Source organism: Microcaecilia unicolor, chromosome 2 (assembly GCF_901765095.1).
Source record: "Microcaecilia unicolor chromosome 2, aMicUni1.1, whole genome shotgun sequence".
In the NCBI taxonomy this organism is placed as follows: Eukaryota; Metazoa; Chordata; class Amphibia; order Gymnophiona; family Siphonopidae; genus Microcaecilia; species Microcaecilia unicolor.
Window position 1 is genome coordinate 644,329,208 of NC_044032.1, and position 17,123 is coordinate 644,346,330.

A 17,123-nucleotide genomic window follows, 5' to 3' on the forward strand; every position below is an offset into this window, starting at 1 on the left:
GGGCTAATTTAGCCGGCAATGGTCTGCATTTAAAAAAAATACTGACCACTGCCAGCTGAATATCAGGGGACAATGCCCACACATTAGAAAAGCATTTTCAAAAGCCCTTAAGCTTTGTAAATACCATTCTGAATCAGGCTCCCTCAGATAGCATTACCAACATGTGAGGGCTGCTAGCATGCTGTTCAAGGTAATTAAAGTAGTACTTCTTGACAGCAATTTAAAAACACTGTCAACTTACATTTGGCGCTTGATGTATTCTTTCAGCAGGGTTTCATCCACAGTATACATCTGTACACCGGTTCCATCATCATAGTAATACATCATATTGGCATTTACTTCTGCTGGGTACATTTGTTCAGTTCTTTCTCCGTGCTGTTCTTCATAACCATATAAGTAGTCATAGTGCACTTCACAAGAGTGGAGCGGGGTAGGAAAAAGGTCAAACAAAAAAAATAACATTTTAAACTTAACATTTGGGCAAACAGGGTTCACAAATGCCACATATCAAGTTCTGCTAATACCTACAATCAATAAAAATATATTTACATAGAAGTTACCTAAAAGTTTTTAGCAGTAGTACAAATAATTTGAGATCATTCAACTGATATTTTAAAATCATTAAGAATTCTTGTTTACTGTTATGAGGATGTTGTCAATATGCAATTGTTCAAAAACTTCAATAAAAAAAAAAAAAGAATTCTTGTTTATCTCCGATATGCATGGCAGTCAAAGTCAAACACATTTTAGAACTGCAGTTTTTTCAGAACTCTTCCTACGTTGCCCCTCCCAGCACAATTAAGTAAAACAGAACACAACTGTGCTAATGTTTAATCAGATCCCCATGCAAATATCAGAGTGCTAAATTTAAAATATGGATATAGAGTTAAAAGGTAACTAAGAAAAGGGGGGGGGGGCGGAAGTTTTCCAAAGTTAACATGAGTGGGAACTAAGCATACAAGTCTAAGCCATGCTAGTTATACTCTTATTGATAAATAATACCTTGGTGTGTACCAAATAACCAATTTCTAAGCAATGACATTTTTATCGTTTCCTAGACTAATAAGACATTTGATGAAAATACATAGGTATTTGAGCAGATTTCTCTGCATCCTAATGTGTATGACACAATGAGAATATAGTCCAGGTACAGAAAGATACACAATCCTTTTTTTTTTTTTTTAAGAAATTTATTTATTTATTTATTTATTTATTTATTTGTTGCTTATATCCCACATTTTCCCACTCGTGCAGGCTCAATGTGGCTTACAGTAAATTAAATAAAAGTACAAACTTAAAGGTAATACAAGCATCTAACAGAGTGAACTAGATAGGGAAGGGGACAAGGATACATTAATCAACATTGCAAGTTGAGGGGTAAGTCTTAGCAAAGAGGAATGTCTTTAACAACTTCTTAAAAAGGCCGTGGTCTTCTTGAGTTTTGAGGTGATGAGGTAACATATTCCAGTGTTTGGGACTCCAGTAACGGAAGGACGAGGCAAAGAGTTTCTTGTACTTTACTCCCTTACAGTTCGGAAAGTGAAGATGGAGATAGGACCGAGCGGCAGGGTTGGCATTTCTAGGCGGAAGGTCAATCAAGGGGAGCATGTATTCCGGTGCAGTCCCATAGATGATTTTATGAGTTAGGGAGCAGATCTTAAAAGCAATTCGCTCATGTACAGGCAGCCAATGAAGTTTAAAGCGCAGGGGTTCGGCATGTTCAAAACGTCTTACTTTAAGGATGAGCCTCGCCGCAGTGTTCTGAGCCGTTTGGAACGTTTTCAATAAGGAAGCCTGACAACCCACGTAAATACCACTACAATAATCCAGGTGGGATAGGACCAGCCAGTGGACAAGGGTACGAAACAAGTCTCTTGGAAGGAGGTATCTGATGCGCCGAAGCCTCCACATTGCCTGGAACATTTTTTTGGTAACCAAGTGTACATGATCAGCCAGCTGGAGATGTGAGTCCAGGTGTATTCCTAAAAGTCTCATGCTATTGGCAATCGGGAGGGCCGAGCCCAGTACTGGAAGCATTGTGTCAGATACATGAGCGTACGTGGACGAGAGGATGAGACAGTGAGTTTTTTCCCTGTTGAGCCTGAATCGGAACACCTTGGCCCAGTGTTCTAAAGTGGTGAAACATGCATCTATGAGGTTGGCAACTTCTGATATTGAGGATTGAAAAGGGATGTAAACTGTAATATCATCCGCATAGATGAAAGGGTTGAGGTTTAGGTTTGCAAGTGCTGTGGCTAACGGCATCATCATAATATTGAACAGGGTAGGTGAAAGGGGCGAACCCTGAGGGACCCCACAGGAAGCATTCCACGGTTCTGAAGTGTGGGAGTTCGCCATGACCTGATAGGACCTTGAAGTCAAGAAACCCTTGAAACCCTTGAAATGCAGGTAGAGATCCTAGATGGCTGGGGTAGGGCAGAAAGGAGTGAGGAAATCCTGCATGGCGGGGACAGGGGGCAGAGAGAGAGGGGAAGAGGAGACATTACATGGAAAGCAGAGAAAGAGACAGGAGATTCTGGATGAGGGGTGGGGGGGGAGAGAGAGAGAGAGAGAAGATGCTGCATGTACCTTAGAGGAAAGGAGAAACAGGGGTAACATGATACAGACGTTCAAATATTTGAAAGATATTAATCCGCAAATGGAACCTTTTTCGGAGACGGGAAGGCAGTAGAACTAGAGGTCATGAATTGAGGTTGAAGGGGGGCAGACTCAGGACTAATGTCAGGAAGTATTTTTTCATGGAGAGGGTGGTGGATATGTGGAATGCCCTCCTGCGGGAGGTGGTGGAGATGAAAACGGTAATGGAATTCAAACATGCATGGGATAAACACAAAGGAATCCTGTTTAGAAGGAATGGATCTATGGAATGTTAGAGGACATTGGGTGGCAACGCTGGTATTTGGAGAATAAAACTGGTGCAGGGCGGACTTCTATGGTCTGTGCCCTGAGAAAGGCAGTGACAAATCAAACTCGGATATACATATAAAGTATTACATACCATGTAAAATGAGTTTCTCTTGTTGGGCAGACTGGATGGACCGTTCAGGTCTTTATCTGCCGTCATTTACTATGTTACTATGATACTTGGGTCATAGGCTGGAGTGTAAAGTTTAAGAGGCTTCAAAGTTAGCTACAGAACTTAGTACAAGAACAGTGCTGGGTAGACTTCTACGGTGTGTGCCCTGAGAAAGGCAAGGACAAATCAAACTCGGGTATACATATAATGAGTTTATCTTGTTGGGCAGACTGGATGAACCGTAGAGATCTTTATCTGCCGTCATTTACTATGTTAATTGTTTTCCATGTCTCTAAGGTAAAATTATGTATCATACCTGATAATTTTCTTTCCATTAATCATAGCTGATCAATCCATAGACTGGTGGGTTGTGTCCATCTACCAGCAGGTGGAGATAGAGAGCAATCCTTTTGCCTCCCTATATGTGGTCATGTGCTGCCGGAAACTCCTCAGTATGTCGATATCCAAGCTCCATCCGCAGGACTCAGCACTTAGAGAATTACACCCACAAAGGGACACTCTGCCCAGCTCACCACCGCCGAAACGGGGGAGGGGAATTAACCCAGCTCATCCCCACACAAGTGGGGGAGGGGAATCCGTCCAGCTCATCCCCGCGGAGCGGGGGAGGGACACCACCCCACCGATGCGGGGGGATCTGGCTTATCCTGCAACCGCAACAGGAGCTGACTGACCCTAACACCGCCGAAGCGGGAGGGGTACAAAGCTGCCCTACTGCCGCACGAAGCGGGAGGGAGCGCCGGCAGAATTTAAGTCTCAATCCAGCCCCGTAAAACGGAGGGGAGAGGAATGCAGCAGCTCACTGTAACACAAATTCGTCTCAACTCTTGAAGAATCCATTGAAAAACTTGAACACGAAGTCCTCCTGAACAGGAACTGAAGACTAAACTTGAACCTGAAATGCAACAAGAATATAAACAATACAGATATCTGGGAGGGACTATGGATTGATCAGCTATGATTAATGGAAAGAAAATTATCAGGTATGATACATAATTTTACCTTCCATATCATCATGCTGATCAATCCATAGACTGGTGGGATGTACCGAAGCAGTACTCACCCAGGGCGGGACATAAAAATCCCTGACCGCAACATTGAAACTCCAAACCGGGCCTCCGCCCGAGCAGCCACAGTCAAGCGGTAATGCCTGGAGAAGGTATGGGCCGATGCCCAAGTTGCCGCCTTGCAAATCTCTTCCAAGGAGACGGACCCGGCCTCTGCCATCGAGGCCGCCTGAGCTCTAGTGGAGTGAGCCTTCAGCTGGATAGGCGGCACCTTCCCCGCGGCCACATAAGCTGCTGCAATGGCTTCCTTGACCCATCTTGCCACTGTAGGCTTAGCAGCCTGCAGACCCTTACGAGGACCTGCAAACAGGACAAACAGATGATCCGACTTCCGGAAATCATTGGTCACTTCCAAGTATCTGATGATGACTCGTCTCACATCCAGATATTTGAGAGCAGAGTATTCCTCTGGGTAGTCCTCCCTACGAAAGGAAGGGAGACAGAGCTGCTGATTCACATGGAAGCGAGAAACAATCTGGGGCAGGAAGGAAGGCACTGTGCGAATAGACACTCCTGCCTCCGTGAACTGCAGAAAGGGCTCTCGACATGAGAGTGCCTGGAGCTCGGAAACTCTTCTGGCTGAAGTGATAGCCACCAAAAAGACTGCTTTCAACGTCAGGTCTTTCAGAGATGCCCTTGACAAGGGTTCAAAAGGCGGCTTCTGCAAGGCTCTTAGCACCAGGTTGAGATTCCACGCAGGCACCACTGAGTGCAGAGGAGGGCGCAGGTGATTAACTCCCTTGAGAAAGCGCACCACATCTGGCTGCGAAGCCAGGGAAGCACCCTTCAGGCGGCCCCTGAAGCAAGCCACAGCCGCTACCTGGACTTTAAGGGAACTGAGCGACAGGCCTTTCTCCAGACCTTCTTGCAGGAACGCCAACACTGAAGAAATTGGAGCAGTGAAGGGAGAAAGTGAGCCTGCTTCACAACACGCTGCAAAGGTACGCCAAACCCTGGCGTAAGCAGTAGAAGTAGAGCGCTTCCTCGCTCTCAGCATAGTGGCGATGACCTTGTCTGAGAAGCCCTTCTTTCTCAGACGCTGCCGCTCAATAGCCAGGCCGTAAGACCAAAGGGGGAGGGATCCTCCATCACCACGGGACCCTGATGCAACAGGCCCTGCTCCACTGGCAGCCGCAGAGGATCGTCCACTGAGAGCCTGATCAAGTCCGCATACCAGGGACGTCTGGGCCAGTCCGGACCCACCAGGATTATCCGGCCCGGACGCTTTGCCACCCGGTCTAGCACCCTACCCAACATGGGCCAGGGCGGGAACACATAGAGAAGCTCCTGTGTCGGCCACTGTTGGAGAAGAGCATCTACTCCCAGGGATCGAGGGTCCCGTCCTCTGCTGAAAAAGCGCGGCACTTGGCAATTGGCCGATGACGCCATCAGATCTAGGCTCGGCTGGCCCCAGCGCTTCGTGATGTCCAAGAACGCCTGAGCAGATAGCTGCCACTCTCCGGGATCCAAGGTATGGCGACTGAGAAAGTCCGCCTTGACATTCATGACTCCGGCAATGTGGGCCGCTGACAGCTGTTCCAGGTTTCACTTCCGCCCACTGGCATAGATTCATGGCCTCCTTGGCTAGAGGGGCGCTCTTGGTACCTCCCTGGCGGTTGACATAGGCCACAGCCGTGGCATTGTCCGACAGGACCCGTACTGGCTTCAACGCCAGTACCGGGATGAACTCCAAAAGCGCCAACCGAATGGCTCTGAGTTCCAGGAGGTTGATAGACCACTTTGCCTCTGCAGGAGACCAGAGCCCCTGCGCTGTCCTTCCCAAGCAGTGGGCTCCCCAGCCCGACAAAGAGGCATCCGTCGTGACGACAATCCACTCCGGGGTCACCAGAGGCATTCCTGCAGACAACTTGTCTGTCTGCTGCCACCAGCTCAGCGCCTTGCGCACTGCTGGGTCCAAGGGAAGGCGCACAGCATAATCCTCCGACATCGGAGTCCAGCGCTGCAGCAGAGAGTGTTGTAGTGGTCTCATATGAGCCCTGGCCCAGGGCACTACTTCCATCGTGGCCGTCATAGAGCCCAACAGCTGCACATAGTCCCAAGCCCGAAGAGGAGAGGCTACTAGGAACTGGTCCACCTGAGCCTGAAGTTTGACAATCCGATTGTCTGGCAGGAACACTCTGCCCACTTGGGTGTCGAATCGAACTCCCAGATACTCCAGGGACTGAGTCGGGCGCAGCTGGCTCTTCTCCCAGTTGATGATCCACCCCAGGGAGCTCAAAAGAGCAACCACCCGGTCCACAGCTTTGCCGCACTCTGCATAAGAGGGGGCTCGGATCAACCAGTCGTCCAGATAAGGATGGACTTGTACTCCTTCCTTTTGCAGGAAGGCCGCGATGACCACCATTACTTTGGAGAAGGTCCGCGGAGCAGTAGCCAACCCGAAAGGGAGGGCTCTAAACTGGAAGTGTCGGCCCAGGACTGCAAAACGCAGAAAGCGTTGATGAGGAGGCCAGATGGGAATATGCAGGTACGCTTCCTTGATGTCCAAGGAAGCCAAGAACTCCCCTGCCTTCACTGCCGCTATAACAGAGCGGAGCGTCTCCATGCGAAAGTGCCGCACTTTCAAGACCCGATTGACCCCTTTGAGGTCGAGGATAGGCCGGACAGAACCTCCTTTCTTTGGTACCACAAAGTAAATGGAGTAACGTCCCTTGCCAATCTGATTTTCTGGCACCGGAACGACCGCACCCAGGCGTATCAGGTTGTCCAAGGTCTGCTGCACTGCCACAGCTTTGACCGGAGACTTGCAGGGAGAGAGTACAAACCCGTCTCTTAAGGGTCGGCAGAACTCTAACTTGTAGCCGTCTCTGATGACTTCCAGAACCCAAGCGTCTGAAGTTACCCTGGTCCACTCGCCCAGAAACGAGGACAGGCGTCCTCCAATCTGCACTGGGCCATGGACCAGGGCCCCGTCATTGGGTACGAGACCCTGGGGGAGGACCGGAGGGCGTACCTCCGGGACGGCGGTCTCTGCGAAAGGAATGCTGCTTGGGGGAGAAGTTCCTTTTGAAGGAAAAGGGGGCAGAGAAGCCCGACTTGCCCGGGCGGTACCGACAGGCTTCCTGAAACCGTCCTCTGGAGATACCGGGGCGAGCACTGGCCCGAGCCCTGACCTCTGGTAACCTCTTGCCCTTAGACGTGCCGAGATCGGTCACGATTTTGTCCAGCTCGACCCCAAAGAGCAGCTTGCCTTTAAAAGGCAACTTAGCCAGGCGGGACTTAGAGGCGTGGTCCGCAGACCAATGTTTCAGCCAAAGCCAGCGCCGCGCAGAGACTGTCTGAGCCATACCTTTAGCCGAGGCTCTCAAGACATCATACAGTAAGTCTGCCAAATAAGCCAAGCCCGATTCCAGGGCCGGCCAGTCAGCCCTCAAGGAAGGATCCAAGGGGGAAGCCCGCTGCACCATCGTCAGGCACGCCCTGGCCACATAGGAGCCGCAAACTGAGGCCTGCAAACTTAAGGCAGCCGCCTCGAAGGACGACCTTAAAGCCGCTTGCAATCTTCTGTCTTGGGCGTCCTTTAGGGCCGTGCCACCTTCCACCGGCAACGCCGTTTTCTTAGTCACCGCAGTGATTAAAGAATCCACAGTAGGCCAAATAAAGGCCTCACGTTCACTTTCAGGCAAAGGATAGAGGCGGGACATAGCCCTAGCCACTTTGAGGCTCGCTTCTGGGACATCCCATTGAGCCGAAATTAAGGTGTGCATGGCATCATGCACGTGGAAGGTTCTAGGCGGGCGCTTCGTCCCCAGCATAATGGCAGAACCAACAGGGGCTGAGGGAGAGACGTCCTCTGGCGAGGAAATCTTCAAAATGCTCATGGCCTGCAGTAACAGGTTGGGCAAATCCTCTGAGCGAAAGATCCGCGCTGCAGAGGGGTCATCCGCTCCATCCGAGCGGGAATCCATCTCCTCCAAGGAATCCCCAAAGGACCTTTGGGGAGAACTCAGATACGCTGCCCTCATCTACATCAGAGGAAACAGCGTCCTCTAAGGCCTGGGAATCCACCCGAGGGCGTTTACTTCCGGGGGCCTCAACTCCGTTATCGGACAAGGGAGAAGGGGCAGCGTTTTGCATAAGGAAGGCCTGATGCAGCAGCAAAATAAACTCGGGGGAGAAACCCCCCAGACTGTGTATTTCAGCAGCCTGGCCACAGCCCTAGACGCACCCTCTACCGGCGCTCGCAAGAGCGGGGGAGCAACATGCTGCGCATCCAAGATGGCGTCCGGCGCGACACTCCACGAAGGAGCCACGTGGGAAGAACGGCGCTTAACTTTAGCCGCTTTTTTGCCGTCGCCCAAGGGCGGCCCAAGAAGAAGCCGTCCGAGCAGAGTGGCCGGCCAAGATGGCGGAGGCGAGCAGCGGGGGATGGGCGTTTATGGCGGGAAAAACCGCCGCGCCGGAGGAAGACCCGGGACACTGACCGGCCTCCAAACTGACACCCAACAAGGGCGAATCAGACTTTAAAACCCCCGCATCCCCGCTAGAAGCGCACACGCAGTCCGGGGAGCGATTCTTCGCGCCCTCGCCCTCCGACGCCATAGGCCACGTGGAGATCAATCGGGGAACCCCCTGCCCACTATAAAAAGGTAAAAATTACCTGCTTCTCGCTCCGAGCTGTAACGACCTGGTGTCCCAGTGAGTAGCTGCAATAAACGTTTAAATAAACGTCGAAATAAACGCCCTTAAGGACGTCCAAATTTTTTTTTTTTTTTTTTTTTTTTTGAACGGAGCCAGCGGGAGGGGGGAGAAAAGGAGGGACCTGGCGCCACCAGGTTTGCACTTGCTCAAGAAGAGCCCTCAACCCCAGGTACTCAACAAAACCTAAAGATTAGGCTTGGAGACCTAGCCAGAGCTGCTGCTGTGTGTGACCACCACCTGCTGAGATAGAGAACATCGGCAGCACATGACCACATATAGGGAGGCAAAAGGATTGCTCTCTATCTCCACCTGCTGGTAGATGGACACAACCCACCAGTCTATGGATTGATCAGCATGATGATATGGAAACTCCTATTGAGTCTATTACTTTTTTTAAATTATTTATGGAAGTCTTTATTGACCTGTATGCCAAAAACCACAAACAATAGTGATCAATAAGGGGAAGGGGGGGGAGTGAATGGGATTTGATATACCACCTTTCTGTGGTTTATATACTATATATGGGTACTTATTTTGTACCTGGGACAATGGAGGGTTAAGTGACTTGCTCAGTGGGAATTGAACCCAGTTCCCCAGGATCAAAGTCCGCTACACTAACCACCAGGAGTGGAGGAGTAGCCTCCTAAGCAAGCAATGTCATTCTCTAACAAAATTGCAACCGTGCAGACATACAAGAGCAAGCCCGAAACCCATGAAAGGCACAAAAAATAACTTACAGGAAAAGCGAAGATACATACCTGTAGCAGGTATTCTCCAAGGACAACAGGCTGATTGTTCTCACATGTGAGTCGGTCCACAGCGGCCCAGGAATGGCAAATTCTTGCAGAGCAAAAATAAATTTTTTTTTTTGCCAGAGCCTTCTGGTGCGCGCACCGCGCATGCGCGGACAACATCTCGCCCGTCACGTGAGCATTCCCGCTCAGTTTAATCAAAAAGCAAATAATAAACAAACAACTCCAAAGGGGAGGTGGACGGGTTTCTGAGAACAATCAGCCTGCTGTCCTCAGAGAATACCTGCTACAGGTATGTATCTTCACTTTCTCCGAGGACAAGCAGGCTGCTTGTTCTCACATGTGGGGTATCCCTAGCAACCAGGCTCACTCAAAACAATGAACAATTGGGCCTCGCAACAGCGAGGACATAACACAGATTGGCCTGAAACCATAAACAACTAACAGAGTGCAGCCTGGGACAGAACAAAAATGGGTCTAGGGGGGTGGAGTTGGATTCTAAACCCTGAACAGATTCTGCAGCACCAACTGTCCAAACCGACTGTTGCGTCGGATATCCTGCTGAAGGCAGTAGTGAGATGTGAATGTGTGGACTGAAGACCACGTTGCAGCCTTGCAAATCTCCTCAAGGGAGGCTAACTTTAAGTGAGCCACTGACGTAGCCATGGCTCTAACATCGTGAGCCGTGACATGGCCCTGCAGAGTCAGCCCAACTTGGGCGTAAGTGAAGGAAATGCAATCTGCTAGCCAATTGGAGATTGTGCGTTTTCCAATGGCGACTCCCCTCCTGTTGGGATCAAAAGAAACAAACAACTGGGCAGACTGTCTGAAGGGCTTTGTCCGCTCCACGTAAAAGGCCAGTGCTCGCTTGCAGTCCAAGGTATGCAAACTGCTTTTGCCAGGGCAGGTATGAGGACGGGGAAAGAATGTTGGCAAGACAATTGACTGGTTCAGATGGAACTCCAACACTACCTTTGGCAGGAACTTAGGGTGCGTGAAGAGGACTACTCTTTTGTGATGGAACTTGATATAAGGTGCATGCACTACCAAGGCCTGAAGCTCACTGACCTTCCAGGTCAAGTACTACAGATGGCAGAAATTCAGTGGCTCAAAAGGAGCTTTCATCAGCTGGATGAGAACGACATTGAGATCCCATGACACTGGTGCAGGTTTGACAGGGGGCTTTGACAAAAGCAAACCTCTCATAAAGCGAACAACTAAAGTCTGTCCAGAGATAGGCTTACCCTCTACACGGCGATGATAAGCACTAATCGCACTGAAGTGAACTCTTACGGAGTTGGTCTTGAGACCAGACTCTGACAAATGTAGAAGGTATTCAAGCAGGGTCCATATAGGACAAGAAAGAGGATCTAGGGCCTTGCTGTCACACCAGACGGCAAACTTCCTCCGCATGAAAAAGTAACACTTCTTCGTGGAATCTTTTCTGGAAGCAAGCAAGACTCGGGAGACACCCTCCGAAAGACCCAAAGAGGCGAATTCTAAGCTCGGAGTGGAGGAGTGGCCTAGTGGTTAGGGTGGTGGACTTTGGTCCTGGGGAACTGAGTTCAATTCCCAGCACAGGCAGCTCCTTGTGACTCTGGGCAAGTCACTTAACCCTCCATTGCCCGCCGCATAGAGCCTGCCATGAGTGGGATAGCACGGGGTACAAATGTAGCAAAAATTCAACATCCAGGCCATGAGAGCCAAAGACTGGAGGTTGGAATGTAGAAGCGACCCCTCGTTCTGAGTGATGAGAGTTGGAAAACACTCCAATCTCCACGGTTCTTCGAAGGGCATCTCCAGAAGAAGAGGGAACCAGATCTGACGCGGCCAGAAGGGTGCAATCAGGATCATGGTTCCACGGTCTTGCTTGAGTTTCAGCAAAGTCTTCCCTATTAGAAGTATGGGAGGATACACATACAGAAGGCCTGTCCCCCAAGGTAGGAGAAAGGCATCTGACGCTAGCCTGTCGTGGGCTTGAAGTCTGGAACAGAACTGAGGGACCTTGTAATTGATCTGAGTGGCAAAAAGATCCACCGAGGGGGTGCCCCACGCTCGGAAGATCTTGTGGAATACACCCAGGTTCAGTGGCCACTCGTGAGGTTGCATTATTCTGCCCAACCTGTCAGCCAGTCTGTTGTTGAGCACAAAGCCACATCTGAACAGCTTCCTGACACAGAGGGTGAGATCCAGTGCCCCCCTGCTTGTTGGTGTAGTACATGGCAACCTGATTGTCTGTCTGAATTAAGATTACTTGGTTGGACAGCCAATCTCTGAAAGCCTTTAGAGTGTTCCAGATCGCTCTTAATTCCAGGAGGTTGATCTGCAGACCTTTTCCTGAAAAGACCAGGCTCCCTGAGTGTGGAGCACATCTATATGAGCTCCCCACCCCAGGAGAGATGCATCCGTCGTCAGCACTTTTCGTGCCTGAGGAATTTGGAATGGTCGTCCCATGGTCAAATTGGATCGAATCATCCACCAGTGAAGAGAATTCCGAAAACCGGTGGACAGTTGGATTACATCCTCTAGATCCCCTGCAGCTTGAAACCACTGAGCTGATCTCATATGTAGAGGTACCATGGGTGTGACATGAACTGTGGAGGCAATATGCCCCAGAAGTCTCAACATCTGCCGAGCCGTGACCTGGTGAGACGCTCGAACCATGGACACCAGGGAAAGAAGGTTGTCTGCCCTTGTCTCGGGAAGATAAGCTCGAGCTGTCTGAGTGTTCAACAGGGCTCCAATGAATTCCAATGTTTGAACTGGGGTGAGATGGGACTTGGGATAATTTATGACGAACCCCAGTAGTTCTAGCACCCGAATAGTCATTCACATGAACTCCAGAGCACCCTCCTTCGAGGTGCTCTTCACCAGCCAATCATCGAGATAAGGAAACACATGCACACCCAGTCTGCGTAGCGACGCTGCGACTACAGCTAGGCATTTGGTAAACACTCTGGGCGCAGACGCCAGGCCAAAAGGAAGCACACGGTATTGAAAGTGCTGTGTTCCCAGCCAAAATCGAAGTTACTTTCTGTGAGCTGGAAGTATCGAGATGTGTGTGTAAGCATCCTTTAAGTCCAGAGAGCATACATAGCCAATCATTTTCGTGAATCATGGGAAGAAAGGTGCCTAGGGAAACCATCCTGAACTTTTCTCGGCAAGAAATTGGTTCAGGGCCCTTAGGTCTAGGATGGGACTCATCCCCCCTGTTTTCTTTTGCACAAGGAAGTACCTGGAATAGAATCCCAGCCCTTCTTCCCCTGGTGGAACGGGTTTGACCACTTGGGCCTTCAGAAGGGCGGAGAGTTCCTCTGCAAGTACCTGTTTGTGCTGGGAACTGTAAGAATGTGCTCCCGGTGGACAATTTGGAGGTTTGGATTCCAGACTGAGGGTGTATCCTGACCAGACTATTTGAAGAACCCATCAGTCGGAGGTTATAAGAGGCCACCTTTGGTGAAAAAAATATCAACCTCCCTCCAACCAGCAAGTCATCCAGCATGGACACTTTTACTGAGGTTATGCTGAACTGAAGCCAGTCAAAAGCCTGTCCCTTGCTTTTGCTGGGGAGCTGCAGAGGCCTTAGGTGCACGCTGTTGATGAGAATGAGTGTGCTGGGACTGAGCCTGGACAGGCTGCTGAGAAGCAGGCGTGTACCTATGCCTAGCACAGGAATAGGGAGCACTCCTCTTCCCTCCAAAAAAACCTCCTAGATGAGGAGGTAGTAGCAGAAGATGCCCGCCGGGAGAGAGAATCCATAGCATCATTGTGCTTCTTGAGCTGGTCAACTAGATCCTCTACTTTCTCACCAAAAAGGTTATCCCCCAGACAAGGAACATCCGCCATCCGCTGCTGGACAGAATGATCCAGGTCAGAGACACGCAGCCATGAGTGTCTGCGCATCACTATACCTTGGGCAGCGATCCTGGATGCTACATCAAAAGTGTAGAACATACCCCTGGCCAGGAATTTTCGATATGCCTTCTGCTGCCTGACCACCTGGCAAAAAGGCTCGTCCTGCTCCGGAGGGAGTGCATCAACCAAGCTAGACGTTGCCTCACCGAGTTCCGCAAGTGGATGCTCGTGAAGAGCTGGTATGTTTGGATTTTGGCAGCGAGCATAGCGGCCTGATACGCCTTCCTCCCAAGAGTCCAAGGTTCTAGATTCTCTGCCTGGGGGCGCCGAGGCATAGTCCCTAGTATTCTTGGCTCTTTTGAGAGCGGAGTCCACCACCATGGAATTGTGAGGTAGCTCAGACCTCATCAATCCAAGCTCCCCGTGGATCCAATATTGGGATTCAGTCTTTTTTGGGATCACGGGATTAGACAGAGGGAACAACCAGTTTCGCATAAGGACTTCCTTCAGTGTATTATGCAAAGGAGCCATTGCAGCCTCTCTAGGCGGAGAAGGATAATCCAGGACCTCGAGCATCTCAGCCCTGGGTTCAACCTCAACCTTCATAGGGAAGGGAATAGCTGCAGTCATTTCCCAGACAAAGGAGGTGAAGGATAGACTCTCCGGTGGAGAAAATCTCCTTTCCAGTGGAGGGGAAGGAACAGAAGGAATCCCATAGGACTCGTCAGAAGAAAAGTACCTGGGATCCTCCTCTTCCTCCTACGAACACTCATCTTCAAGACATCCTTCAAAGCAGTCCGAAACTGAGCCTGCCTCGACGCCAAGGAATGACGTCCTCGATGGCGGTGGCGAGAAGTCGACGCCCACCTGGACTCTGGTGAAGCTTTCTCCACCAACGTCGAAGGAGAGTCGACCTGGGTGGCAACTGACACCGATGCCACAGGCGGCACCAAGGTCGGGGACCTCACCACAGGCGAAGGGCCAGATGCCGCTGCAGCAGACGGTACGGAAGGCACAAGCACCCCCGACACCGAAGCAGACTGGCACAGCAACCCTTCCAGAAGTTCTGGAAGCAGGGTCCTGATGCGCATGTCGAGAGCTGCCGTCGGACAAGCTGCGGGGTCGGTAAAGGAGCCAGTGTTAGAATCTGTCGAGGCTCGGGGGCAGGTACTGGACTGCTAGACCGACGCATCGGCACCTCCTGAATAGAGGAAGAGCGATCCTCTCAGTGCCGACGCTTCTCAGGTACCGAATCCCTCAATGCACCGGAGCTCCTGGCACCATGTGTCAAAGGAGAATGACGACGGTGCTTCTTCGCCTTCGCTTGACACCCGTCATCGAGACTCCTCAGTACCGATGAGGAAGACGTGGAATCCTCACGTCTCCTCAGGGCCGGGTCCGACGAGGGTCGGTCCTGGGGGACCTGCATAACAGGAGGCCTTGAGATAGGTGGAGACCCACTCGATGCCTCACTGCTCCCAACACGAGTTGGTCGTTCCACAGCCATTACCGTTGCTCCCGATGTTGATGCATTCCTCAATATCGATGCCACCGACCTCGGTACCAATGTCGATGTCGGCATCGAAGGACTAGACCAAGCCCCAAAAAGCTTCTCTCGTTGGGCTTCTCGAGACGCTTGGGTCCGTTTCGTCATGCGAAGACACAGACTGCAAGCGGCTGGGCTATGGTTGGGCCCAAGGCACTGGATACACCAAGTGTGGTTATTGGTACCCGAGATGGTCCAGTTGCACTGAGTACAACGTTTGAAGCCACTGGGTGTCTTCGATGACATGTAAGGAAAAATGGCTTCGGCAAAATTAAACGATGCGATCGTGCCAAAAAGGTAAAGGCACAAAAGGGGGAAAACCCTGCCGCGTTGAAAAGAAAGAAAACTTAGAAAGTGGCCAAAACTAAGACAAAATACCGGGTTTTTTTTTTTTAAAGAACGAATAACGATAAAAGACAAGAAGTCATACAACTACGACTTAAGATACCTACCAGTACCATCGACTACGCTGAACTCCTTGATTGTCTACCCAATCCCTGGCATCTACCCAGCAGACAGAACCCGGACCAACTTCGAAACAGTATCAGAAGATATCATCTCCCAAACGCTCAAAAGATTTGCCAAATCTCATTGCAAACTAGACATATGTCCAAACAACCTCATGACATCTGCTCCCCAACAATTTATAACAGACATAACAAAACACTTGAATTACATGTTACAAAATGGTCTCTTCCCGAAGGAGAAAGGAAACATTCTACTCACCCCCATACCCAAAGACGCAAAGAAAAACGCTAGTGAACTAACCAACTATAGGCCAGTAGCATCCATTCCCCTAATAACCAAGCTAACGGAAGGGTTGGTGACCAAACAACTCACAAATTACTTAAATAAATTCTCAATACTCCATGACTCACAGTCAGGATTTCGGTCAAACCACAGTACTGAAACAGTACTAGTTACCCTCATGACCAAGTTCAAACAAATGATTGCAAATGGAAAGAATATACTACTTCTACAATTTGACATGTCAAGCGCTTTCGACATGGTTGATCATGGAATACTACTACACATCCTTGAGTACTTTGGAATAGGAGGTAACGCTCTCAATTGGTTCAAGGGATTCCTAACCACACGATCATACCAAGTGACATCCAACTTGACGACTTCAGTCACATGGATACCTGAATGCGGAGTCCCACAGGGATCCCCCCTCTCACCACTTTATTCAACTTAATGATGATACCCTTGGCCAAATCACTATCAAACCAAAACCTCAACCCATACATATACGCAGACGATGTAACGATCTACATCCCCTTTAAACAAGAGCTAAAGGAAATTTCTCATGACATTAACCAAAGTCTCCATATCATGCATTCATGGGCGGATGCATTTCGGCTGAAACTTAATGCAGAAAAATCCCAATGCCTAATACTCACCTCTCAACATAACGAGAACAAATTCACCACTATCAACACACCGAATCTGAACCTCCCGATTTCGGACACCCTAAAAATTCTTGGAGGTACCATCGATCGACACCTAACACTCGAGAGCCACGCGAAAAACACAACAAAGAAGATGTTCCACTCAATGTGGAAACTAAAAAGAGTAAGACCTTTCTTCCCAAGGAATGTTTTCTGTAATCTAGTACAATCAATGGTGCTCATTAATTTAGACTACTGCAACGCACTCTACGCCAGCTGTAAAGAGCAAATAATCAAGAAACTTCAGACAGCCCAGAACACAGCAGCTAGACTCATATTTGGTAAAAAAAAATATGAAAGTGCTAAACCTCTACAAGAAAAATTACATTGGCTCCCACTGAAAGAACGCATTATGTTCAAAATATGCTCCCTAGTCCACAAAATCATTCACGGAGATGCACCAGCCTACATGTCAGACCTGACAGAACTACCACCCAGAAATGCCAAAAGATCATCTCGCACATTCCCCAACTTGCACTTCCATAACTGCAAAGGTCTGAAATACAAACTAATGCACGCATCAACCTTTACCTACAGGAGCACACAGTTATGGAACGCATTGCCGCGCAACCTAAAAACAATTTGCGAACTAACGAATTTTCTCAAACTACTGAAAACCCATCTCTTTAACAAGGCATACCACAAAGACCAACCAATGTGAATATACACAACTCCTTCACATATACTCAGAACTGTCTTATAATATTCTGCTTGATGTACTATTATCTTGTTTTA

The 17,123-nt window shown here is 49.5% G+C and overlaps 1 protein-coding gene across 7 annotated transcripts in view; it reads right to left on the minus strand.

Annotated features, from left to right (window-relative positions):
- The window catches only part of LARP1B (La ribonucleoprotein domain family member 1B), a 603,652-nt gene that overhangs the window by 404,380 nt on the left and 182,149 nt on the right, over nucleotides 1-17,123 (minus strand). For all 7 annotated transcript variants that reach the window (XR_003940744.1, XR_003940743.1, XM_030191742.1 and 4 more), the window contains one exon: nucleotides 242-410. Coding sequence is in view for 5 of the 7 variants with exons in the window: in XM_030191742.1 (XP_030047602.1) it covers nucleotides 242-410 (169 nt within the window). In the remaining 2 variants the exon portion in view is untranslated. The remainder of the gene's footprint in view (nucleotides 1-241; nucleotides 411-17,123) is intronic.